General features: G+C 41.6%; 2 protein-coding genes across 3 annotated transcripts; both read right to left on the bottom strand.

Annotated features, from left to right (window-relative positions):
- SUV39H2 (SUV39H2 histone lysine methyltransferase) lies at positions 1 to 8018 on the bottom strand (the record flags this gene model as incomplete). 2 transcript variants are annotated; one of them, XM_082006331.1, is made up of 6 exons in its annotated part: positions 1 to 110; positions 1457 to 1586; positions 3195 to 3341; positions 5137 to 5808; positions 6809 to 6954; positions 8000 to 8018. In XM_082006331.1, 6 exons carry the CDS (start codon positions 8016 to 8018, stop codon positions 1 to 3), a joined length of 1224 nt encoding a protein of 407 aa, XP_081862457.1. The 2 variants fall into 2 exon arrangements, with proteins under 2 accessions (XP_081862457.1, XP_081862458.1); XM_082006332.1 differs by lacking the exons at positions 6809 to 6954; positions 8000 to 8018 and having other exon boundaries at positions 5677 to 6795.
- A 1276-nt stretch (positions 8019 to 9294) lies between these two features.
- HSPA14 (heat shock protein family A (Hsp70) member 14) lies at positions 9295 to 25188 on the bottom strand (the record flags this gene model as incomplete). The annotated part of the gene is made up of 14 exons (XM_081996439.1): positions 9295 to 9930; positions 11509 to 11579; positions 12583 to 12756; positions 13156 to 13371; positions 16174 to 16276; positions 17896 to 18051; positions 18960 to 19121; positions 19926 to 20030; positions 21195 to 21285; positions 21400 to 21493; positions 23593 to 23641; positions 24647 to 24729; positions 24831 to 24911; positions 25132 to 25188. 14 exons carry the CDS (start codon positions 25186 to 25188, stop codon positions 9852 to 9854), a joined length of 1521 nt encoding a protein of 506 aa, XP_081852565.1. The 3' UTR covers positions 9295 to 9851.
- Between the last annotated feature and the right edge of the window lie 971 nt (positions 25189 to 26159).

Below are 26159 nucleotides of genomic sequence, written 5' to 3'. Positions count from 1 at the left end.
TCAGTTGAGATAACCTCTGCAACACACAGCTCCGCATTTACAGACAGTTCTGATCCTCTTTCTGGATGGGCTAAGACCATCAGCAGAGTCTGAAGTCAGATCTATTGAACCTGTGACACAGATAAACACAAATACGGACGTTTTAGAAGACAGACTGAAACTGTGAAAGGTATTCAAATGGCTTCAAAAGCCTTCTACCACCCTAGTTCTTAAAAGAACTGTATGTGAAGCTATATTGACACACACGTTACAACTACTTACGCATGACCTAGCATACATATCAGAATCCAAAGCTCAACAAACTTCAGCCTTGTACCCTCAGGCTTGTATCCATAGTGGTCAGCTGAGACTGCACCCTGCCTTGGATGTGTCACAGACACCACAAAAAAGAGGAGTTTTAAGGATTTAAATAAGATCAGTTTGTCAGCACTTAAAGAGAGCTACTACAAGAATGAGGTACAACTCTGAAGTATCGAGATGCTTCTCTGAAAACAAAATAGCAGGGCAAACAACACACCGCTGTTATGCATAAATGGTTTGCATGTGAAGTTTGACACACACAACACCCCTGCCAGCAAGCCTCAAGAATTTTTTTTATTGTACTGGAAAAAAAATCCTAAGTCATAGAATGGTTTGGGTTGGAAGAGACCTTTAAAGGTCATCTAGCCCAACCCCCAGCTGTGTGCAGGGACATCTTCCACTAGATCAGGTTGCTCAAAGGCCCCTCCAACCTGACCTTGAACACTGAATGGAAGATCAATTACTGAACAGCCCAGGCTGGAAGGGACCTCAGAGGATCATATGGTCCAGCCTTTCATGGGAAAGGGAGCCTAGATGAGATTATCTAGCACCCTGTCCCATCGCACCTTGAAAACCTCCAGCAATGGGGACTGGAGAGGTCGTTCCAGTGAATGATGGTTCTCAGTGCAAAAAACTTTGGATTGGCCTTTTTCCGTCCTAAACACTTGTACCATAGGACCTACATCCACAACTGAGGCCTACAGACACCAGAATCCAATGACAAAGCTATGGTGCCTTAGACAACTCAGCTGTTCCAACTGTCTTTATCACTAGCAGATGATTTAGAAAGTAGTTTACCTGAAATGCCATGTAAATGCCTTTGAACAAAGGTAGTATTTTTTAGCGGTATCCTGACCATTCTTTTGAGCACTCCTGTGACAAATCTTCAAAATAATTTGTCTTGCCAGATGTTCCAACCACAAGCCCTTGCTGTGATCTAGGAGCACTGAAGGCAATAACGCACTGGAGGTGCACACAAAAGCTTCTGGGTGCGATCTGTCTGCACTACATGTCAACGAGCGACATCTGTTTTAGACTCCACAGAGCTGTGCTACGGATATGCAGCATCTGACCTGCAACGCTAACATCGGTCAGCTGCAACCGAATCCACCAGTGCCCCCAACCTCCCACAAGCACAGGGTTAAAATCTGCAGACCTTTCATCTGATAGTCAAAGGTTAGCTCTTCTCCAGCCTTGATGGTTCGTGTAGAAAACAGTGCTATTCGAGGAAGACGCAAGTCGAGGTTATCAATAAACACATTGAAGACTTGAAGATTTGGATCACACTGTAAGGCAAAAATTAATGTAGTTTCTGTTAAGAAAAATGCATGGTAAGTTTCAGTGAAGTGTTTAAGTAAACCAAGGTCACAGGAAAGGAAGAACTGGTTCTTCTCTCAGTGATAGAGGTCTGAAATTGTTACCTTCTGAAATCAACAAATTACCTTCTTGAAATAGTGTTAAAGGAGAACACTCCAAGCTTAGAGTCGAGTCCCTTCAAGAAGGCAACCTTCACACAGTACGTAGACTACACTAATACACAAGAGCCTATTAAAAAAACATGGCACCTTCCAAAGATGACATCAAAAAAAGATGACAAAGCAATTAAAGCTACATTCAGTGGTTAAGATTTAGTTACAAAACCCACAAAAAGAATTAAAAATTAAAGGAAAGAAAAGAAAAACAACCTAACATCTGAAGCCACACACACTCACTATTCTGCATTTAGGTTTAAGCACTGCTTCTAGGCCAGAAATAATATTTTCATACTATGAATAAATTTCTGTTTTCAATTGCTAACCTGCATGGCTTCCAAATTATCTGCTATGGGCTGGGTAGCAGGAGGAGGGTCAAGGACACTAAGCAGGAACCAGAAACCACTTTATCATTTTTTCTGGATTAAGTGTCAAAAGTCAGGAGTCACTGAGGCAGTTTGTTAAACTCTGCACGCTTTTTTGCTCTTTATCAGTAAAATATATCCCACGCTAAAGAATCTGAAATTGTTAGACAGGCAACTTCACACTGAAGAGAGCGAATACTTCACTCCCATTTCTGAAAGCAAAGAACAATTTGCTGTATCTAAAACTCTTTTTCATCCTTCTCCCTGGTGAGCTCACCTGAAATACAAACGTCATCAGCTCACAAATCTGAAGAAATGAATTTGCTGTGTTTGTGGAACACTGACTGCATACCTCACAGACATTACATCAGTAGGAAATAGTAATTTTTAATTCAGGAATGATACATAATTCCTTTACAGATGCAGTTCAGCCTTCTTGCTTTATTCTTCAGTTGAACAGGAAATAAAACACTACAAAATTTTCCTGTTTAAAATTTACTTTTGAGTTCTCTGGTAAGTTTAGATTTGACTCGAGGAGGGAAAAGGGACACTGTTATCTACAAGGCAGAAAAAACAAAGAATGCATAGGAATTTTCGTTTTTTCCTCTACCAATGTTTGAAGGATGACATTCCGCATAACTCCCCATCCTGTCCTGCTACAAAATAATGCATCAATTCCTATAGTTTTTAACTCTTCACTAATTTTATTAAGTACTTCTTGCGCGTTAGGTCTTTTAGTTACTTGGAAAAAACCACACCCAAACCAACCCTATTTTGGTTGTCAGAACCAGAAGACTCAGTGACAACCCCTGTCCTACCAGATGGCCACTTCAGGCAGCATCTCACTCCCACATTTTTGTAGGTAATCCTACTCCAAGCGAGGCCAAGTATTCCATTCTATGTATCATGTCATCTAACTGACCAGACTGTGCTGGCATGAAACAAACTGCTCTAGAAAAACTGTGCACATGGTGAAAAAATATTTACAGTGGGAGAAGGTATTTCTGGCACAATTTGGGTAATTCTCCAAATTCTAGTATACAAAACAAGCTCTTACACTGTGATTCACAAAATGGGACACATTTCCATATCGAGCTGCATCTACTGTAAATTCATCTGAGTCATAGTCCAAATCAAACAAGTATGTATTTCCCTGGTTGTCATAGAGCTGGCCTCGTCTCTCTGCTTCCTCACTTGTAATCACCTAAAAAAAAAAGAGAAAAAAAGAAACCTGCATCATATTGGTAACTACTGCTAAATTAAAACAAAAATCATAATCAACTCAGAAAAAAAAATTACTTAGTAAAAACCACCACATTCACTTTTTGAGGTTGAAATAGCATTCCATCTCTAGTGATTAAAGAATACATACATACAGCTGAACTAATTAGTTAGTGACTGAGGCTCCTCTGTATGTAATTTGTCAACAGCTGATGCACGACACTACCTTGTCTGGGGGAAAACAAATACCCACACCTTCTATTAAGAGTTTTGATCATGACAGATGCAATCAACTGTTTCTACTTTAAGTTTCTACACACAAAATTTTTTCATTAGACCCAGAAAGCCTTGTTTACTTCACATAAAATTAAGTCTCAACTTTTTCCCTTTGCACAAAGATCAACAGGTATCAGTCTTTACAACCCAGTCACATTTACAGTCCAGTATTCATCTCCTCCCTTCCCTAGAAGCATCTCTTCCTGCTATTTTTGACTGCACTGAAAGATCCTACTCATGACAAGTTAAACAGATACATCACTTCAAAAAGCTGAATCTATGCAATTAGGCACAAGGTAGAAATCCAGAAAGTCCCCAAAGGAATAGAAGAACTACAGTCACTTTGACAGAAGCAACAGCTTAAACAACTTCATCTGCAGCCTGTTACGTTAAATGTATTCCATTGTGCAGACTCAGCAAAGAAATCACAATTTGGCAGCAAGACAAAAAACCCTCCAAAATCTTTCTGACAGATCAGATTTGAGAACTTAGCAGTAGGGAATAAGTAGATTCAGGTGAGAGGATAAATACACACTCTTTCCTTTAAGCAACAAAATTGCATAACCATCTTTCTGCATTAACCCTGCAACAGAGATATTTTGAGTGACTGACCTCTTGTACGTTTACAAGAAAGGCACGAACATGAGAAGTTAGAAGACTGAACAGTATGAACATGAAAAGTTAGAAGATTTGGGGCAGGACACATGGAGGAAATACAATAAAGACCATAAACAGCTGTACGAAGGGACAGCAGGAATTATTTTGCGTCAACTTAGTAGCAAGGCAGATCTGTGGCAGAGCTACAACAGGCTGGATCAGAGAGGCTGCCAGGAGCTACCGATGTAAAAGGCCCTGAAGCAGAGCAGAGGCTGAACCAGACACAGGGCAATGCAAAAAAATCTCAAGAGCAACCCGAGGTCTGCATTTTATAACACAAAAGTTCTGTTTGAAAGAGTATGAGATACTATACTTGTAGTATGGACATTATTATAACAGATAATGTCCATACTACAAGTCTTATTCTTCATGTTAATCAGAAGTAATAAATGTTTGGAAATACTACCTTAAAAGTTCAAACAAAACAGAAGAGGGACTGACACACTGGATGGGGAGTTTGGTAACAACTGTGCCTGGGGAACAGCAAAAACTGCAATAATAAGGATGATGAGGGAAGAATGAAGAATATGACTGCCATGAAAGGAAAGAAGGACTTTACTTTAGAAAGACTATTAGGGCACATATCTAAAATAATTGTTTAGTGACTTAGGATTAAGTACTCTCTTTATATTCAACCTTTTACAATCGCTCCAGAATAGAGGACATTCTGGAAAATATATTTTTTCTGTCACTTAGCATGACTATTTATGATATTCCTCTGCTCAAAAGTAGACTTACCTATTATATAGTAGAAATCAAGAAGTGTTAAAACTGAAAGCTTATCAAGATTTTCTCTTACATTTCCTTTACTGTAAACAATTCATCTATATGAGATAAATACATACCTCTCCAACATACTCCATCACAAAACTGTTGGTTTTAATTTTCTGGAGGGTTTTTACTCCCCAACCACGGCCATTGTTAGTTCTGAAGATGCAAAGAGAATACGGTGTACCTTTTTGTACTATCCTATTAGGGCAGTCAGGCCCACACCTACAAAACGAATTGCATTCATAGATGGGCAAGCCGGGCTGGATTTTCAACTTCTTTCGTTTATTGTAAGCCAAAATAAACCCAGCCTCCTTTGGACAGCACTTCTCAGCGGGGCAGTCAGTGCATTCACAGCCAGTTGTTATTCCATTTATTACATTTATTCCCGGAGCAGGTTTATACTCATTAATGTAGTAGAAGTCTAAAGGAGGGCCTTCAAGGTCCACAGTGTTTTCTACCAGAATCATTGCTTTATGATTCTTTTTCCTGTTGAGTTCTTCTTTCCATCTCTGCAGAGCTATTCTTTGCTTAGCCTTTTTTACAATGTAATCTGCAACCGCAGGTTTCAAAGCTTTAACATGGTTTCTCACTTTCAGTGCTTTGCCTTCTCTCACCCGAGACAAGTATTCATTCTTGTCGCTACAGAAGTTTTGAAGAAGCAATGGGCATTTCAGATTTTTCTGAGGTTCCCAAGTATTTGAAGATTCTGGCCATCCTTTCCATTTCACAAGATAGTATTCTGTGCCCTTGAAATACAGAAACAGATACAGATTTAGCCACATTTCATGTTGCTGAAATCCATCATCACAGAGTACACAGACAAACACAAAAGAGCTCTGGAGTTAAGAAACGGCATACAGTGCTAAAGGTCTTGGTGTCCCCATAATAATTAGAATTGGGGAGAAAGAAAAATATATTAAGTTTTCTGTTTGCAAATTAACATATAGCACAACTTTGGATACTTTACATATCATATCTAGGGGGCAAAGAAATAAGCAGCTGGGATGAACTCTGATCACTAACGTTATACCTGAGGAGGCTAGTTTGTTAAGGCCGTTAAGAAAGTTATACTGACTAGTTGCATGACTCATATGCACAAGCCGAATGTAGTCATATCACATACGGAACAAAAAAAATAATTCTAAACTTACTGAAAAAAAATCACTAAAAAACCCCACTATTTGTCGTATCAACCATCCTCCCAAAGAAGTAACCCATTCAAAGCACACAATATCATATTTATAATCAAGAAGCATACATTTTGTACTTATTTTAAAAAGGCCAAATAACTGTAACTAGGCCAAATCCTGAGACTGAATTTCACTGGCACGATCAAGCCGTAGGAATCCAGTTGCAGCACATGGCCCTAACTCTTCATCAAACAGACTACAACAGTCAAGAGAGAAATATAGACTGTTACCTGCAAATAAAGGAGAAGCATCATAATACATACCAAGCTACTACCTAAAAGCATGAGCATTTTGCTTTACTTCTAGATCGGCACAGGCGAAACATTTCATATTCTAGCAACTCCGTAATTTCAGGAAAAGACCTTCCTTCAACATACTAAAAGCAGTAGTTATACTGCTTTCTGTTTACAGTTCAAAGTTTAAAAGATATTACATTCGATGTCAGCAAGAGCTTTGTCCTCACAGCCTGCTACTTTATGTTGTGAGAAAAACTACCTTTGGCTCACTTCCAAATTTCAGCTGAAAGAGTGATCAAATTGGTCTGTGTTTCTCTTACCTCTTCTACCTTGTAGTCACACAAATATTCCACCTCATAACTCTTTAGATTCCTGTTGGTGATTCCAATGGATTTACATCTGAGATTTTCCTTCCTACATAATTCTTGGAGGGTCTCAAGTGAAGCTAGACATGGCACATACCAAGCTACAATAAGAAAATTGGTAAAGAATCCTATTTAATGTCTCGGCTAAATGGAAACCATTACGCCTTATCCCAGAGTCCCCACATTATCATTTGCGATAGCAGTCCACGAGTCTCTTGTACAACTACAGTGTCTCAGAGAGTCAAACTCAACCTTTCTCTCACGGGTTAAGGGAAACACGCCAACCATCCCCTTCCTGCACCTGAATTCTGTACAGTATGTACATTTATAAAGAACAACAAATATTTTGGAGGGCAGAGACTCCCACAGGTGAAGGCTGCACTAAGAACCGAATCGTTTTCCTGCAATTAAAGCATCCCGTAACTGAACTACGGCGACAAGGAAACCTCCATTCTTTAACAAGACCGCCAAATTTTTGCACTTAGTCAAGTGGAATCGAGCCCTTGCGACGCAACCATGGTGACCGGACGAGGAAAGAAAAGTCCACGGCGCTCTTCCAGAAGGATCGCGGGTGCCTTGTCAGCTAGGCGGGTTTAAAGGGACGCGACACTCCGCGGAGCGGCACGGCAGGAGCGCCGGCTGCCCGCCGCAGCCCGGGAAACGCCGCCGGGGAGGGCAAAGGGGGGCGGGATGGAGTTTGGGGCAGAGGCGGCGAGGGCCGTGCCGTGCCCCGCTGCCCTGAGCCTGGCCGGGACAGGGCCGCCCGCAGGCGCGCACCTCTGGGGCGCAGCGCCACAAGTTTGTGAAGGCGGGAGGGGGCGGCGGACGCCCTTCCCGCGGCGGCCCCGCGCCTCCCCCTACCCACCTCCATGTTTACCTCAGGCACCTCCCCCCCAGCCTCTCCCGGGCAGCAGGCCGGGCCCCCAGCCCTCCCCGCCCCGCCGCGCCGCGGCCGGCTGGCTGGGAGCGAGGGCAGCGGCAACGGTCCGAACGGAGCCGGGCGAAGGGGGACCAGGAGCGGCTCCCTCAGCGCCGAGAGCGGACGGCAGGCCTCCCCGCGCCCTCCCGCTCGGCCCACCCGGCGCAAGGAGAGGTCAGGCAAAGCCCGAGCCCGAGCCCCATCCACCCCCGCCGCCGCTACCTCACCTCCTCGCCAGCCCTCCATCTTGGGGGGGGGGAGGGCGGGAGGGGGGCGCGCTCGCGGCCGCAGGCGCCAGCCGCGGGTCGAGGCCCGCGCGGCTCCGCCCCCCTCCGGAAGGGGGCGGAGAGCGCGGCGCCGGCGCGGGCACGCGGCTCCGCCCCCCTCCCCCCGCGCTCGAAGGGCTTTGGCGGCAGCGGCCGCCTCAGCGCGGGGCAGCCGGCATCAGCCCCGCCGTGAGGGGCGTCCGTCCCCTGCGGGAGCGGCGCTGCGAGGAAGGTGGCCGAGAGGCGAGAAGCAGTTACAGCGAGCTCGCTTTGTCCTTTCATAGCACAGCTACGGTGGCAGCGCCCGGGAAGCGCAAGGCGGCGGGCGGACTTCCACGGCGCCCTGCCAGCGGCGGAGCTGAAGGCAAGAACCACAAAGAAAGGTTTCAGGCACTTTTTAAAAGATAGTTACTCTCATGGCAGCCCACCTCTCAGAAGAAGTGGTTCCTGTTAGCAGCCCCAAGCCCCATAACCCCCGGCTGGTTCTGTAGCCCACCAGAGAATGTCCCTGGCAGCTGCCTAGGCCCTCGTAAACACAGACGTCTCTTGTGTTTGTAAGGGCTGTGGGACTCCACCAGACTTTGGGTTTTCCAAGTCCCCTTTTAGAAGTTTTCACACAGGAACTGCTGAACTCTTCACTTATTTTCCAGAAGTCAAAGATGCAGGGACCAGAGAGGCAGAATTTTCCCAGCACTTTGGCCACTCAGGGCAGCCTCACGGCTTCAAGCCCCGCCGTCCAGGCTGGCAAGCCACACCGTACAGATGTGTTTGGAATGGAGTAAGATTTATATCTTACATGCAGTATCTATTGCTTTTGCAAGGTAGGAAGAATATTGAAATACATGTTCTGCAAACACAAGATAATTTGGGAAGCCTGGAGAAAAACAGGTGATTAAACAGAGGTCTCTTCAAATGCAGATGGCTGTCCCTTGCTCTAGCTTCCATCTCTAATTTTGAGGGTTTACTGTGTCACTTTGAATATTTTGCAAGACAACACCTAGCCCTCAGGGCTGAACTGTTGCCCCTTAACTGCACATTAGGCCAAGACCCCCAAATCTTGTAACTAGACTTGCCTGCTCTGTCTCCTTCTTACTACTCCCCTACCTAAAATGAAAAGAGCAGCCAGTTTATATCCAAATATATAACGACATACAGATTAGAACAGTGCCACACAGAATGGAGGATGCTAGGATCTGCATAAAAATCATATTTTATTAATAATACATAAATAAGCACATGTAATGTTACCTGAAAAATGTGTGTAACACCACAAAACCTTCTTACAGCAAGTCCAGAAAGAAAACAAATACCACTCAAGAGGCCAGCACAAACAGGGATCACCACCATTCCAGGCAGTATCAAGATCATAGAGGATTTCAGTACAATTTGGTATAGTTATTAGAGAGTGGATTTTCACCAGTCTAGCTCTTTGCTGGTTCAATGCTATGCTGTTGAAGCCACAGATGTAGTGGCTGAATGAGTACACAACCTGATTAGTCCAAGAAAAAAACCAAAACGTCTTTAGGCTATTTAATATGCTTGTTGCTGAACCACAGGCATGAGGATTTGCACTTTGCATTTTTTAAAACAGGATAACTGAATGCTCTGCTGTCTACCAGTCTTGATTTACATGTTGCACCATGCTTTCCACACCAAACAGACTTGGTGGCAAATTAATGTTTTACTTCAGTTTATTACAGTCCTCAAAGAATCATTAAAGACATCGCTGAGAGAGTCACCACTTTGGCAGAAAAGCCAACAAGAGACAAAAAAAAAAAAATCAACTTATAAAAATGTTGCCTTTCAAAAGAGACTATGATGCCACTTCCACAGTGATGATTTCACACTTTCCAGTATCTTGATCTGTGCAGGTAACATGCAAGGACCCATCCCTAGGTGAAAGAGAAAAGTATGTTTAGGATGATCAACAAAACACTTAGTATGTTGCTGCATGTTCTGGAGAGGATAAACAATAGTCTTCAGGCAGACTGAGGGAAGAAAGATGAGCATCAATATATCCAGGGAAGAACATGCTTCAACACAGATCGAACTGATTTATAAAATTTAGTTTAGTTTATTGAGTATTTAGGTACGCACTTCTTGCTCTCCGTTAAAGCACGCATCTTCTCTACGTAGAGTGGAACAGATTCAGGAACATGTTCAAATATTGTAACAAAGTTTATTTAGTACAAGTTTATAAATGGAATATGCAGTAGTATTATTCAAAAACATTCATTTTGAGAACTGAGTATCAGCAACCAACAGATAAGCATGTCTTCTCAAAGCATAAGAACTTGACTTTTAAGAAGTAGAAGTAGTCTTAAAATACCAAGGATCTCCTTCAAGGAAGAAAACCTTAATTGTCAAAATCCAAGAATTAGAGGCAATATTGAATCCTACTTCATACAACAGTCACACATAATATTCAGACAGAAATAGATGTGTTCTAGTGAACTTTCCCTCATCTTTTTAATCTAAATGTTTTTTTAGTAATATTTAAAGTAATGCAGGTTTTCAGCACTACACAATTGCATATATAACCCCCAAGATGTTTTTCTTATCAATGCTAAGTGCAAATCTCTGTATGACTAACAAGGTGTTTTGGGTGAAGTCTGTTTATGCACCTGATAGTTAACATAAGAAAATGAAGTATTTTGAACTCAAATAGCAAGCAGGGATTTAGTTTTTCAGCAGCATCTAGACAACTTCCATATTATTTAGAAAAGCAATATGAACTTCAGGACAGACCTCAGAAGACAAACATGTTTTGACTACTTAGAATTCCATCTTCCGATATCTTTATAAACTATTTAGACTATTTCAAATGAGCCCAAGCACTCCTACTAAGACCTAAGAAAGTCACAGAAATTTCTTCAATATCATGTCTTACCCACTGCCCACCTCGCCATAAGACACTTCCAAGTTTTCCCATAATACACAAGTAATTCTGTAAGAAGTAGCTTTACGAAGCCTGATTTTCTGTGGCATTGTTTCTCATGCGTAACAATCCTGTCTCTGAAAGGACAGAGGCGGAGGTTTTCATCACAAATGCTGCACATGAGAAGTCCTTCACAGATTCTTTAGCAACTAATAAAGACAGATTCTACTTCAGCTTTCCCCAAGAGTGTGAACATTCAACAGAACTACCTGACCCCCTTCCACAAGAAATCTGGGATCCTGACTGCTCTCAAGCATGGTTAAACTGATCAACAGTTCAAAAGTTGCTAAAATCATCTGTATAAAATGCATTAAGTTTTATTTCTTTAGGAGTCAAACAATGAAACCACAGAAGGTACCGCATAAAAACTACATTCCTACAGAATTTACCCCTGCTAGGACACTGCCCTATAAGCAATGAAATGCTGAAATTTCTCAATACAACATTAAACATCCTGTAACAGGAGAACAGACTGCCTGTCAGAAGTGTGACATCACAAGTTAAACAGCAGAACAATAAATATTTTGGGTACCTTTTCATAGTGAGAACAGTTAGTATATCATGTAGGCCATCCTCCTTTTTCTCTAAATCCTGGAGTACAATCTATTTAAAAAAAAGATTTTAAATTATAAAGTTCTCTAAATACTTGCACAGCCGTTTAATTGAAGTGACACAATAGATAACGTGTGCAATTAATTACCTTTAGCATGTCATATACTAATAATTCAACATCAAAGCATGCCCTGGTGGACTTCATTCATCTGTACTGCAAATATATGTATTTTTAGCTATTTGCATTACTGTTTCGGTGATTTTCGTTTAGGGTCTATCACTAAGACAGCTGGAGTGCTACAACTCCCACAGACTACAGTAAGAGCTAAGAATGTTCCTTTACTTAGCATCAGTTCTGTAATGATCAGGTAACATCCTTTCCCTATCCCCATAAAGTTCTTTGGGTAGGACTAAGGTGGAATAACAATTTTCAAGTATTTTATCCATTTCAGCCACATCTGCCCCCTCCCTGATGCTTTAAGGCCACTGAGGGTAAGCACATCACTACTCTTTCAAACAGGCTACGTTCTCCCAATAGGTTGACTCCCAAGTAGTATCTTTATATCACGTAAGGATTTCATCATATCATCTTACCACTGTGAAAAAAATCAAATGTGGTATTTCATACCAAGATCCTGTCCAATCTAGGAAGCTCAAAAAGTAATCAGCCATACATACACTAGCTATATCATTACCTCCAGCAGTTTTACTTCTGAAATGTTGGAGATCTGTGCACTACTGGAATAATCTTATCCCATGTGAGCCTCCTACTGTAGTACCAAGTGTTAAACCCTTCCAGCCATTTCGAAATTCAGAAGGGAAACTTCAATTTCTTTAGAAAGTCCTTCAATACTTCATAACACATTTACAGAAGAATGTTTAAAAACTATTTCCAAAGAGATGCATGTCATTCTAATTTGGTAGTAAGGAGTTTTTATAGAGGTGGGATTGGTTTTGGTTTTAATTTCTCGCCCTCCCCCCCCACCCCACCCCAGATCCACTTGATTTCCAAGTGGTTGATATTAAAAGTGCATATGAATATGTATATATTTACCTGTGCAAATTTACCTTCTTCATTCATGGGACTTTTCCCCAATGACTCGTATAGTTCAAGGCATACAGAAGAAGTGTTTCCAGGAGCATGCAAGCTGTGCTGCCTTCGAGCTGGTAATGGCGTCCCTGATGGAAATAGCACTGTGAATTTGTCAGCCCCTGACTCGTCTATTCCCTTTAAAAAGAAAAAAAAAGTTCATGCCTTTCTCTAGGTACTTTAGTGAGCTGGAAGCATTACAACAGTGCTCCGTGAGAAAAGAAATCCAAACTTCATTCTCTCTGCAACATTTACCATCACAGCAAGTAAAAAAAAAACAAACATTCCTACAAATAAATGAAAAAGTCCATCTATTACAACACAGCAATGACACAATCTATCTCCCCTTAAAAATCAAGTAGTTTTTATGTCAATTTTTTGTCAATAAACCTAAGTTACCACTTACTGCTGATCTACAGCCAATCTGTAGAACTAATAATAAAACAATACTGTTTCTCTAACATCAATCATGCATAAGCAGTGCTGTATATTCACTGCAGCAGTAAAATATTCCAAGTTAAATAATTTTAGCCTTACCTTAAGAAGAATATCTTTGGCAGAACACTCAATAAAGAGTGCTGCTTCTTCTAACAAAGGATTCTCTTTCCCTAGCAGAATTCCTGCTTCTGTGGCTGCACCAATAGGAATAACTTCATCTGGAGGAATTGAATTCAGTAATTCCACAGTGGGGAAAATGTCTTTGATCAGCTGCTGTAGCTTTGGGATTCGAGCAGACCCACCACACAGAACTACCTGGAAAACATGCCTTAATGATTTCAAATCTTTCTTCTGACAGATAAGAGAGACAGGTCACAACCTGCAATACAGAAATGCAAACTGCTCTGGGCTATTTTATCATCTTGTTAAAAACAAACAGATAAAAAAATCCATGCCATCTTTGCTTGACTTCTATTACTTTTGTATTTGAAATTAAAGGAACTAGCTTGCAAGTTTGAAATGGTATCTTGAAAAAGTGTTTCTTACAGTAAGCATCAGCTAGATGAAGTAACATTTTAAAAATTGAGGAACTAATCATAAAATAATGTCAGGTTCGATGGGACCTCCAGAGTTCAGGTAATCCAAACCTCCTGCCCAGAACAGGTCCAGTTACAACAGGCTGCTCAGGACCTTATCTCCATGGATACAGATCCCACAGGCTCTGTGGGCCCCTCTTTCAGTGTTTGATCACCCCTCACACCACAAATGGTTTTCTTGGTATCCACAATTCCCCCATGTTGTAACTTGTGCTGCTTGCCACTCCCCCTTCCATCACACACCTATAGGCTTTGCCTCGTATTTGCCTTCCTATTAGGTAACTGCAGGCATCACTAGTCTCCCCTGAGCCTCCGCTGCTTACGGGTGAGCAAACCCAGCTCTCTTGACATCTGCACATCACTTGCTCCAGCCCCAAACCACCTCAGTAGCCCTCCAACAGGACAGGCTCCAGTAGGTCAGTACCTTTCATCTCCCATGAAGCCCAAAAATGATGAGATTGTACTTAGACACCCTGTCCAAGTGCCAAAGAGGGAAACACACACTTTCCTACACCCTTGCTATGACAGTCCAGCATGCAACTGGCCACCTTTGCTGCAGAAGCGCTCCACTGACTGCTATTAAACTTACTGTCTATTAGAACCCCCCCGTCTTTTCCTGCAAAGCTGCTTTCTAGCTACCACTTTCCTGTTGTATGAGATTATTCCATCCCAGGCTCTGCACTCGCCTTTGTTGATCTTAGTGATGTTCTTCTCCATTGTCCTGGTTTCAGCCAGGGTAGAGTTAATTTTCTTCACAGAAGCTGGTGTGAGGCTATGTTTTGGATTTGGGATGAGAAAATGCTGATAACATGCTGATGTTTTGAGTTGTTGCTAAGTAGTCAAGGACAGTCCAGCTTCTCATGCTGGCCTGCCAGCAAGAAGGCTGAGGGTGCCCGGGAAGCTGGGAGGGGACACAGCCAGGACAGCTGACCCAGGCTGGCCAAAGAGATATTCCATACCATATGACGTCATGCTCAGTATATAAAGCTGGGGGAAGAAGAAGGAAGGGGTGGAGGGACGTTCGGAGTGATGGTGTCTGTCTTCCCAAGAAACCATTACACGTGATGGAGCCCTGCTTCCCTGGAGATGGCTGAACCCCTGCCTGCCCATGGGGAGTGGGGAATGGATTCCTTGTGTTGCTTTGCTTGCGTGCGCGGCTTTTGCTTTCCTTATTAAACTGTCTTTATCTCAAACCACGAGTTTTCTCACTTTTACTCTTCCAATTCTCTCCCCGGTCCCACTGTGGGGGAGTGAGCGAGCGGCTGCGTGGGGCTTAGTGGCTGGCTGGGGCTAAACCCCAACATCCATACATTTCTCTCACCTTTTTCAATCCCCCTGAATAGCAGCCTTGACCTACAGTGGTATTGATTGCTCCCCTCGTTTTGGTACTGTCCGCACACTTGCTGAGAGTACATGCTACCCCATCACCTGTGTTTATTAATAAGAGACATTAAATGGCATTAGCACCAGTATCAAATCCTGAGGGATGTCACTGATAAGCAGCTGCCACTTACTGGACTTTGTGTCACTTGATTTTGTGCAAGAAACACCTTTAAAACCCTTCTCTTATTACAGTAACTTCGTTGAGATCAACCAGACCTGGAAACAAAGCTAATTCCCATTTTTCATCGTGTAAAGCATAACTTAAGAGCTGTGTATCAGGTTCATTTATTTTTAAAGTGTCCTTCCCACCCCAAAGCATTAAGGCCTGAGAGGACAGCATATTGGGCCACTTAAAAAAATACTGCCACCAGAAAACAAAAGACATTCTTTGAACGATGACCTGGAATACTTCGTTATCCTACCAGATCAGAAACTCAGATCTAACACAACAAACACAAATTAAGAGTCTGAAATAGCATCAAGTATCATTGAAAGTGCCAGCTAACTTTGCTGCGGAATTTATGTGCCAATTCCACCAGCACTAAATGCAGCACTATTTGCCACACACAGGTACACAGGAGTTGACATGATGTTACTCTTACAGAAAAGACACTTGAATGAAACTAGTAACATTTCCTGCTTTACTCACCGTCTTTGGCATTAAAACCCTCTATGCTTTGGCATCCAATGTGTTCCTAAGCTAACAAGGAAGAGCACAGGCACCAAGTAGACACTAAGTCATTTGTTCAGTTGAAACTTGGGCTTTCTTCAGAATTGTCAGCAAAGCCCACCCAAAACTCAGTGAAGGCAGAATAAAGTCTATGTAGTAAACTTAAAGAAGGTACTCCTTGGCTCTACCCAGAGTTACACAAACACACCAAACAGACAAATCCTCTGCCATTTACTCAATATGCAGCAGTAAAAACACATCGTTGCCTCTGACTCTATACTTCAAGTAACAGAAATCAAAGCAAAGACAGGAGCTTTAAAGATTGAGTCTACACACTCTGTTGTATCTGAGCCAAAAATGCTTAAACACATCATGAAATAATCTCAGTCTGTGAGGAGAACAGGGTCCATAAATATTCTTCTTGTGGAGTTATAAAGCATACGACAGACAAGTGATTTCTATTATTACCTTATTAATATCATCTGCTGTAAATCCAACTTGCTGCAAGAGCTTTTTAATTGCTTCTACACATTTACTAAAGAGTGAAGAACAGATAAGTTCAAACCTGGCCCTAGGAGAAAATAAAACAAAAATTCAAGAAGCGCCATCTCATCCATTAGAGACAAATATCTGAAATGGAAGAACAATAATTTTTAGAATATAGTTTGGTTCTCTAGTACACCTGATACCAAGTGAATTTAAAACCAAATATCTTGTTTCTCTATTATTAATCTAAAATAAATTATTTTTTGTTGAGAAAATATCTGTTATTGATTCCATCATTAACACCTACATTGAATGCACATTCTTCTTCAGTGTACTCTAGAGAAATACCAGTATTGTTGTCTGGACTCGTATGTGAAAAAAAAGAAGGAAAAAAATACTGCAACTGTTCCATCACCTTTAAAATGGAGACAAAGACTCAAATATGTCTTTTGAATTTTCAGAGGCAAATCAAGCTGCATCCTGATTTGCACACAAGGCGTAGATACTTAAGCAAATCGAAAGACAAACTTGTGCTTGCTTCAGGCTCTTTCAAGCCTGAAAAGGAAGTTTTACTCTGTTACAAATACAGCAAGTCAAATTGTACAACAGTAGTCCACAGGACTAGCATCCCTATACAAAACTGAGCCAAACAAGTTATACAGTATTGCTTCTCATGCTTGCAAACATACTGTACCTCATTTTACCAGATCCAACTGCTGTAGCACTGGATGCACAGTTCTGGAATTGAAAAGTCTATTTCATTTTGCTAAAGCTGCTGCTGACTGGAAGAGCAATCAAAATTAGCTAAAGATCTCAATAAGAAATCATAGAATCACAGAATGGTTTGGGTTGGAAGGGACCTTAAAAGGTCATCTAGTTCCTACTCCCCTGCCATGGGCAGAAGGACCTTCCACTAGGCCAGGGTGCTTGGAGCCCCATCCAACCTGGTTTTGAACACTTCCAGGGATGCAGCATCTACCACCTCTGGGCATCATCGTAAAAAATGTCTTCCTTAAATCTAGTCTAAATGTACCCTCTTTTAGTTTAAAACCATTACCCCTCATCATAGCACAACAAGCCCTGCTAAGTAGTCTGTCCCCATCTTTCTCATAAGCCCCTTTCAGTCCTGGTAGGCTGCAAGAAGGTCTCCCCAGAGCTTTCTCCAGGCTGAACAACCCCAATTCTCAGCCTGTCCTCACAACAGAGGTTTTCCAGCCCTCTGATCAGTTTTGTGGCCTCCTCTGGCCCTGCTCCAGCAGGTCCATGTCTCTCCTGTGCTGAGGGCTCCAGAGCTGGACGCAGCACTGCAGAGGGGTCTCACTGGAGAGAGTCTTCCTTATTTTCTTTAAGGAAAAACCAACAACAAAAACAATAATGGAGGGAACCCCCTATCACCTCAAGTAATTACAGTATCTATTCCTCTTTCATCAACAACCAGATTCCAAAGATGGGGTCTCCCTGTGCCTTTTCACACTTTACTTTCTAACCATTAGGGCAACATTGCTAGCGTTACTACCCTAACTACTACAGATCACGTCATAACAGACCATCAATATGAAACAAAGCAAGCTGGTCTTCTGTCTTACTTCTGTTTCTAAAATTAATGCCACCAAAAATCAAAGCTTCTTGAACATCCTAAATACCAAGTGGAGAGATTTCATGCAGAGTTTTATACAGAAGCAGTAGCTTCAAGATTTGCTTTACCTGGACACATTACAATCAAAATCCAATCCATCATACAATGAATCTACAAAACAGTTTGCACTTCCCAGGGTTGATAACGAGTGCTTTGCAACATCAGCACTGTTCATTAACTTCATCATGGCTCTGGGATTTCCTCTAATATCATGTTTACAAGACCTATATTTAAAAGAAAAAAAAAAAAAAGATGTATCAGTTTAGGAAGGCAGGCATTTGAACGATACCACTAACTTTCTAAAAAGCAAGCCAGGTTAAAGCTATTGAACTTCTTGTTTTTTAACAGGCATTTCAGTATTATCTACAATGCCACTACTGAAAGCTCGCAGAGAATAAAAGTGTCTAGTTCAATTTCAACTGAAGAACACTGTGTAGAGGCACCCTGAACTCGGGCAGTAGTTTTTAATCATACAGATTTAAGTATTTGCGAACAGTTTCCCAGATGAACAAATCCTGTAAGTGACTACAAGGAACAGCAAGAAAAGGCCTGCAAGTAAACTAGTTTTAAGCACAGATTAAGAAGAAATAGAACACTGAACATTAGACATGTCAACAGAATAGTATGTTTCATCCAAACAGTCTCCTCCTGTGATAGTGCACAACTAGCCACCTCAAGATCACTAGCACCAATGGTAAAGCATTTCATTTCTGTTCGTCACAGAATGCTCTGTCATACAGGCTTCAGTATGATGACCCAAGCCCTGCCACGGTCCTTCACGCCAACAAGAAAAACAAACAAACCCCACACAGGTGAATTCCCTACCACCCCAAAAGCTTGTGACTGAAAGGAATAGTCATATACATCACCCAAAACACAGAACAGTTCATAGCTGAGCCCTCACAGTTCAACACTGTTTTCAGGCACCATCTATCCAAACCCAAGTATTTCCCAGTCTTCCTCCTTGGCCCCCAACAACTGACCATTCCTTTAATATCTTTCTTTGAGCCATTTCACCTGCAGACAGTCTGCTAGATCCAACAACCTAATAGGATTTTTTTTTTTCTGAAAGCAAGCATCAGATAACAAAGTTCCTGTCCTAATGGCAACATGCTTGGAATGCAAAACCTACCTCTGAAATTCAGACGCTAAGTGTTGTGCTAGAGCTTCTGTGAAGCAAACTCCCCCAATGCTATCATCTGTGTTTGTAGCAAGTACACGATATATTCCACTGTTTACTTCTATGACTGTGATAGAAAGCGATGTTCCACCAAGTTTATAAACCAACACATTGCTGCCATGTTAAAAAAAAAAGACAGTAGTATTAATAAGCATCTAAACCTACATTTACTTTGACACACTTTCTAAAAAGATGATGACCATATATGTATTGCAGTTTTTATCAGTTTTGTCAAGAGAATTTTGATTCGGGGGAGGGGGTTGCATTTAAGTATCTTAGTACCACTGACTACTTGACAATGTTCCCTAAAGAACAAAATTAGTCCATTTCATACAGTGAGACCAGGCAATGTTTTTCCTACAACACAACTGAGAATTGAACATTGCATTCAAGATTATAGGCAAGAGTTATATGAGAAGGGTAAAAAATACCAACCAACAAGGAAAAAGACATCTGTTTGCAGTGACAGTACTCTTTCCTGTTTTGAAAATCTTGTGTATTGGCTGAATATTCATACGGGAAAACCAATGCACCTACTGAACCCAGGAACTCGACTTTAGTTCTTCTAATGTATGTAAAATGACGTCATCTCCCCCAGCTAAAAAACAGCTATGCCAAAATCTATTTAAGAAGGGATGCATTTTTCTTCAATCCAATCAGCTCATGAAAGAGCAAGACAGAGTCTGGGGACAAATCTTTAAAGACAATTCTAAAAAACAAAATCCAGAGCAAAGGGATTTAAAACGCTATGGATTACAACTTCTAAATTGTTATTGGCTTTATTGAGACAAAAAAGAAAAACAAGCTTCAAATCATTAATTTTGTATTGACAGCTAAGGCAACACAGCATTCCCTCATTTCAGTTTTCTCAGGTTTAAGTACAGCAGCTTACATTGAAGTAAAATATTAGGATTTTACCTTTTCCCAGTGGGTGAATCTTGGCCAATTCCATAAGCCAGGAGAGCAGCAGACGGTTCATGAATTAATCTCATAACATTAAATCCAGCAGCTGCAGCTGCTTCCCTGTGATAAAGTAAAATGAAAAGCTGTTACGCCTGAACGATTTCACTAGAGTCATGCACACTATTAAGATTTAATCCGAACTACATATGCCATCAACTCAGAACTTAGTTACAGCATGGTATTAACAAACCAAGGTGACTGGAAAAGAAAGGCACCAAGAAGTTCTGTTGCTACTGTGTTCTTCAGGTAGTTGGATCTGCTGTGTGCTCATTGTCAAAGAAAACACTGATATATCAGTCTACATATCCCATAAAAACCAGCAAACCCCCCCCCTCAACTACAGGATGAAAAACCCCACCCTCAATCAAACTTGGTAAATTATCTTCATGTCTGGCATTAAAAGTTCTTGGTACATTATTTCACCAGATATCATGCTAGGAAAATTGCTTTTACTTCCAAATCAAGTCGCCTCACCTGACCTCCAACATTTTCTTTACATGTTTTCTTGAAACTTCAGTAACCCTGGGATTGCCCTGCAAGTTGTTTCCTCCACTTTGAAGTTGTTTTGAAACTTGTATGCCAAAGCAATAGTCTTTCATTATACATACTGCAAATACACAGCTCACCAATGTTTTATGACCAACTTTAATTGTGCTTTAAGTATTTCATGACAGTCCAGCAAAAGGGTTTCTACATACCAGCAAGTAGAAATAGATGCTGCCAATTATGCACAGCTTTAAGTCTATTCATGTTTTCATATGGAATAACTTTTACAGCTACACTTCCAAGTAGAATACTGGTGTGTATTCTGTACCTGCTCTCTGATAAAACAGTCCTCAGTAAAGTCCTCTAACACCATTTGCCTTGGTGAGTATTGTTGTATGAAGGGATGGGAAATTATGGAAGAGGGCTGAGAAACTATTTGCATTTCAAAGCAGACACTGAAGAGCCGCTAGAAATAACACATCTGAAATGATGATACCAAAGTTCCCTCTCACTTCAGATGATTCAGAATTTCATTTTGGTTACAACAGTGAATTCCCTGAAAAGTTTCTAAAGTCAGGATTTTTAACTCCTACTTTCACGTTTTCACAATTCAAATAGCATCCTAATGCCTTGACTGATAGTCACAAGCTGAAGTCCGTCAGGAGAACTCCCACTGCTGATCTGCCAGCCAGTCTGCTTTAGGCATGTTAAATAACAGAAAAATCTTAATCCTCTTACCCAAGGGCATTTTTCTGATTCTCTCCAAAATCAAATGGTACAGTGATAACAACGTCATTTACATCTGAACCCAATGCAGACTGAGCAGTTTCTGTTTATAAACATAGGCAGAAAATGTTGATTAAAAGCAAAAAAGCAATATACCACATCTTAAAAATATGAGAACTAAAAAAACTAAAATATTATGATTTTACTTATTACGTACCTTTCATTTTACTGAAAATTAGTTTTGCCACATCTTCTGGGTTAATAAATTTATTATCTATTTCATATTGAAGTTTTCCATTCTTCTCAATTATCTGTAAGCGAAACCAACATACCTTTGTTAGAGATGTAATTTGGTTATTAACAAGAAGTAATGTTTAATTTAGTTTCTGTTCAAAGTAAAAACCATCGGACTGTGTGTGGTGGTGCACTTCCGCCCCCCCCCCGCCCCCTTGCTCCTGAAGTCTCATCAAGCCTTGGCCTTGGTGCAATGAGTTTGGCAATTAATTGCCCCTTGACTGCGCCAAGCACTCCTGCGCAGCTAAGGGAATGGTACTGACTGTCCCAGGACTGTCCGTTCTGGGAGTAACTAATCCTCCTGACAGCCCTGGAACATATTTTGTCTAATTGTGACTTGGATGGATCAGCACCAGTGTCCCTGGAATTTTGAGAACTCCAGCAATTAACAGCAAATGATCGTGGCAAGGATGGAAATTTACTGATGCCTGAAGTCAGTCATCTCCCAACCCTACAAACAGTTCTCAGTGAGGCCCTTTGAGCTCTCCTGGACCGCAGTGGGCTGCGTCCAGCATCTCACTCCAAGTGGGATGCCCCTCAGAGCTCATGAACTCTCAAGTTGGCAAAGTTCAGAAGACCATCGTTGAAGACCAGCATGAGACCTGGGCTGAAACACCCACTCTTTGAGGCTCAACCCTCGCCCACTGAGAAATGCAAAGGCATTTGGCATACTTCACTGAACTCAAGGCAAATTTTTAGACAAGTATATCTTCATATGTATCTTCATATTTCTCTTTATATGTCTACATTTATATCTGTGTGTAATTAGAGAATCTTGTTCTTAACTAAGTTGTCGTGTTGTTAAGCTTTATTAGAAAAATCATATAATCTAATATTCTGATTTACTTTAATAGTGTTAGTGAATTTAATTACTACTATTCCACATTAGGTTGCTGCCATTCTAAAATTACAGAAAACACAAAAATCGTACGTTAAACCATCACATCAAGATTCCTGCACTTAATTCCTTTAGTCATAAATCATTGACTGCATCTGGGAGTGGATTCAGCTGCCTCCAGACTCCTCCGAGTGGGAGTTTAGAAAGCAAAGGGTCCGCTCTGAACCTTGTGACTCAACAGGAAGGCATTCCTCATCTTCTTTCCCTAATCCATATATAAATCACACCAACCCAATTCTGACTTGATTTTCCTGACCCTGTGTCAGGAAATCATTTTCCCCAATCCATAATCAAATCATTCCAACCCAATTCTAACTGGATTTCTACTTATATGCTTCTCTGTAAGTAATATAATGGACCTTACCATCGAATTCTGTTAAGTTGTGCTTTTTACAACTTTGTATTAAAATCATTTCCTTTCTAATATCTTTGGTGGTGATTCTTCAAGTGGCCTAAACTACTCGTTTGTGACACTGTGTAAATACTTTCTGTGGTAGTCCTCTATTACAAGAGAATAAATGCTTCCAAGATGCTTATCAAAGATCACACACCCCCCACCCCGTATTATCCAGGCATGACAGTGACAGTCATATGGACTCGAAGACTCCAGACTTCCTTTTTCTGTTAAGAAGTTTTCCTTAGTAAAAACAGAATGTTCAGAATAAGAAGTACTTGCCTGCTTATATTCCATAAGAAAAAAATTACAACTATCTACATAAGCCTGTCAATACAGACAGTCAAAAACCAGAAAAAAACTCGTTCCTTCTTCAGGAATGTATTTTCCAGGATAATTTCTCTCTTGTTCTACAAAAAGGTTTCTTGTAATGAGCACAGTATTATCCAAATTAAATACTGAGATAAAAATCAAGTGGTTAAGCATTTTTATCACAAGATGCTGTAACCTCAGCATCTTCTACCAGCACTAAGAAACACCACAATGCTATTACCCAAATACATTAAGAATCATCCCTTTTGAGAATGACCAAGAGATGTATGTAATTTTTCTGTTGGACTGTATTACGATGGCAGATCTCAGAACACGGTGAAGTTCTCTACTCCATAAAAAGAGAAATATTCCATACAGCAGCAAATGGATGTCATATAATGAGAGCTGATCACTACAGAACACAAACATGCTGTGGCACAAACAATGCCAAGAACAACAGTATAAAATGATACAAGTTATTCTGAGAACAGAAAAACCTAGATCATACTCACCAAACATTTGCTTTCCGCAATATATTTCTCTGCCTGTGGGTCACCAGAGCTGTCCAGATAAATTCAAAATATAAAAATAAATCATATGCTCAAGGGTAATTGCATAAATTCATCTTGCTGATATTCCTTATAACATCTACAGTATACGAAGCTATACTTCAACCAAAATTCCTGTTTCCACTCTGCAGGTACATTTATACAGGAGACGAAAACCCAATAGTTCTGACTGCTGGTATCTTTCAAATCCCCTTCCCCTAAACTGATGATAGAAAAAAAATTTACTAGTTAGTGAGAAGGGAAAACAAAACCCAAGACATTGTTTTAACCTGCTATCACAAATAATCATTATATTTTAATGGCACTTTTGTTGCCTTGACTGAAATAACATGACAGCAATAAGCTGACTATCCTTAATCCTCTAGTACCTATGTTAAGCTATGCATCTGAAAAGCGCCAAGAAATACATATGAAAGGACATCATCTTGTCAACTCCTTTCAGTGAAAGGGCTGTAACACACAGCTAGGTTCTCACTGAAAAGTTTTGTCGCATCTCTGATGTTAGACCTGAACAAACAAGTTTAGTTCTAGTATCACTGTAACTGCCAGCACAAATTGTCACAGCTCCACTAACAGAAGAATCACAACAGGCAGTACTCAATGTGTTTCACAACTGTTAAGAAACATGATACAAAGTTTCATGCAAATAAAGCCATAGGGGATTTTAGCCACAGGAAAACATTCAGGTAACAAGATGACGTTTTAGTCTTGCATATATGCAACTTGTTAGTACATGTCACAATTTTATTTTTGCCGACAAATTCAGACATAAAATACTATGCATCTCTCTACTCCTGGAATGAAGTGTAGAATAAGAAGTTCATAATAAAGTGAATTTTTAACATATGACATACCCTTCTGTCAATATCAGGTAAACTTCACTACTATCACACTAGATTAAAATGCCTTCAGTATCAGTGCTGAGACTAGTTTCATTGACTAACTTTAAAGGGGAAAACTAAACTTTTCACTTCCCCTCTCACACCTGTTCTCTTACCTTCGCCCAAGAATCTGCTTTACTTTCACTACAGTGTTTGAAATATTTCTTATTCTACTTTGCTTTGCAGCTAAGCCAACGACCTAAATGAAAAATAAATTAAAAAAGAAAGAAGTCAGCAACAGGCAGAGCTCCCCTCCTCTCCAAACCCCCACCACAGAAAGGAAAGGAAAGGAAGCTTCACCTCCTCGCTTTCCGAGAAAGCAACGACCGCGGGAGTGACCCTGTCCCCGGCGTCATTGGCGACCACGTCAGCCCGGCCATCCTGTGGACAGAAACACCACTCGTGAACCGCCCCTCAGGGCATCTCGCGCCCCGTCAGGGCGTCACTCTCTGTATGACTCCGTTAAAGGCCGCCCCGCGCCGCCGTGAGGGAACGGAGACGACCGCAGACGGGCCCCCACCTACGGCAAGGACCGGACCGCCCCGCCCCGCCTCGCCGTCCCAAGCAGCCATCATGCCTCCAGCCCGCCTCAGCCCCTCACCTTATAGACAGCGGCACAGGCACAGGTAGCACCCAAGTGGACACCGATGGCCGCCATGAGCCCCTCCCGCGCCACGCGCGCCCGCCACCCCACAATGCACCACGCACCTCTCCACTCCCAACCAATCCCGCTCCCCTCTTCTCCCCTGCCGCCAATCAAAACCGCGCCGCGCTCTCTCGCAAACCAATCACGGAGAGGGGACCTTGGAAATGTCGTCATCGGCAGAGCAGCCAATAAGAAAAATTGAGATAGGATCGTCATCGAGCATAGCAACGGGGCAGAGTCCGCGCGGGAGGCCGGACGGTTTGGCGGTAAGCGGCAGCTGAGGGGAGTTCGTCAGGCGGAGCGCTGGGCCTGGCCGGGCTCCGGCTTATTTAACTCCCGAAGACTCAACCATTAAAAAAATAGAGACTTAAATGGAGAATGGCGAATGAAGCTATTTCAAGTGCGTGCGTTTCATGCCAGTGGCTTCCCTCATGGTTTAATTGCAGGCAGTGAAGCACATGGAGACGGTGTAAATATTTTTTTAATCCAAGTGCTGTAGTTATTAGAGAGGCAGTCAAGCTGAAGTGCTGATTTTGCATAATCTAACCAGACATAATCAATGTCTGAAAGCAAAGCTCAGTGTCTCATTATGTTGTTCTTCTGTTGGTGAAATCCATCCTGGTGTTACCTCAGGAAAGAAAAACAAAAAAAAGCACCAAAAAAGGAAATTATTTTAATCAATCCTGGGGGAATTTAACATAATTCACACAGAATTCACTTCATCCTGGCCAGAGCTGTCATGTGATGAAGGTTCCTTAGATTTCATAGAATCATAGAATAGTTTGGGCTGGAAGGGACCTTTAAAGGCCATCTAGTCCAACTCCCCTGCCATGAGCAGGGACATCTGCAACTAGAGCAGGTTGCTCAGAGCCCCGTCCAGCCTGACCTGGGATGTTCCCAGGGATGGGGCATCTACCACCTCTCTGGGCTACCTGGGCCAGGGTTTCACCACCCTCACTGTCAGAAATTTCTTCCTTCTGTCT

Source organism: Phaethon aethereus (genome assembly GCF_964289735.1).
Source record: "Phaethon aethereus genome assembly, chromosome: 1".
Lineage (NCBI taxonomy): Eukaryota > Metazoa > Chordata > Aves > Phaethontiformes > Phaethontidae > Phaethon > Phaethon aethereus.
The sequence above is the reverse complement of the archived record's forward strand: the minus strand, read 5'-3'. Positions and strand labels throughout refer to the sequence as shown.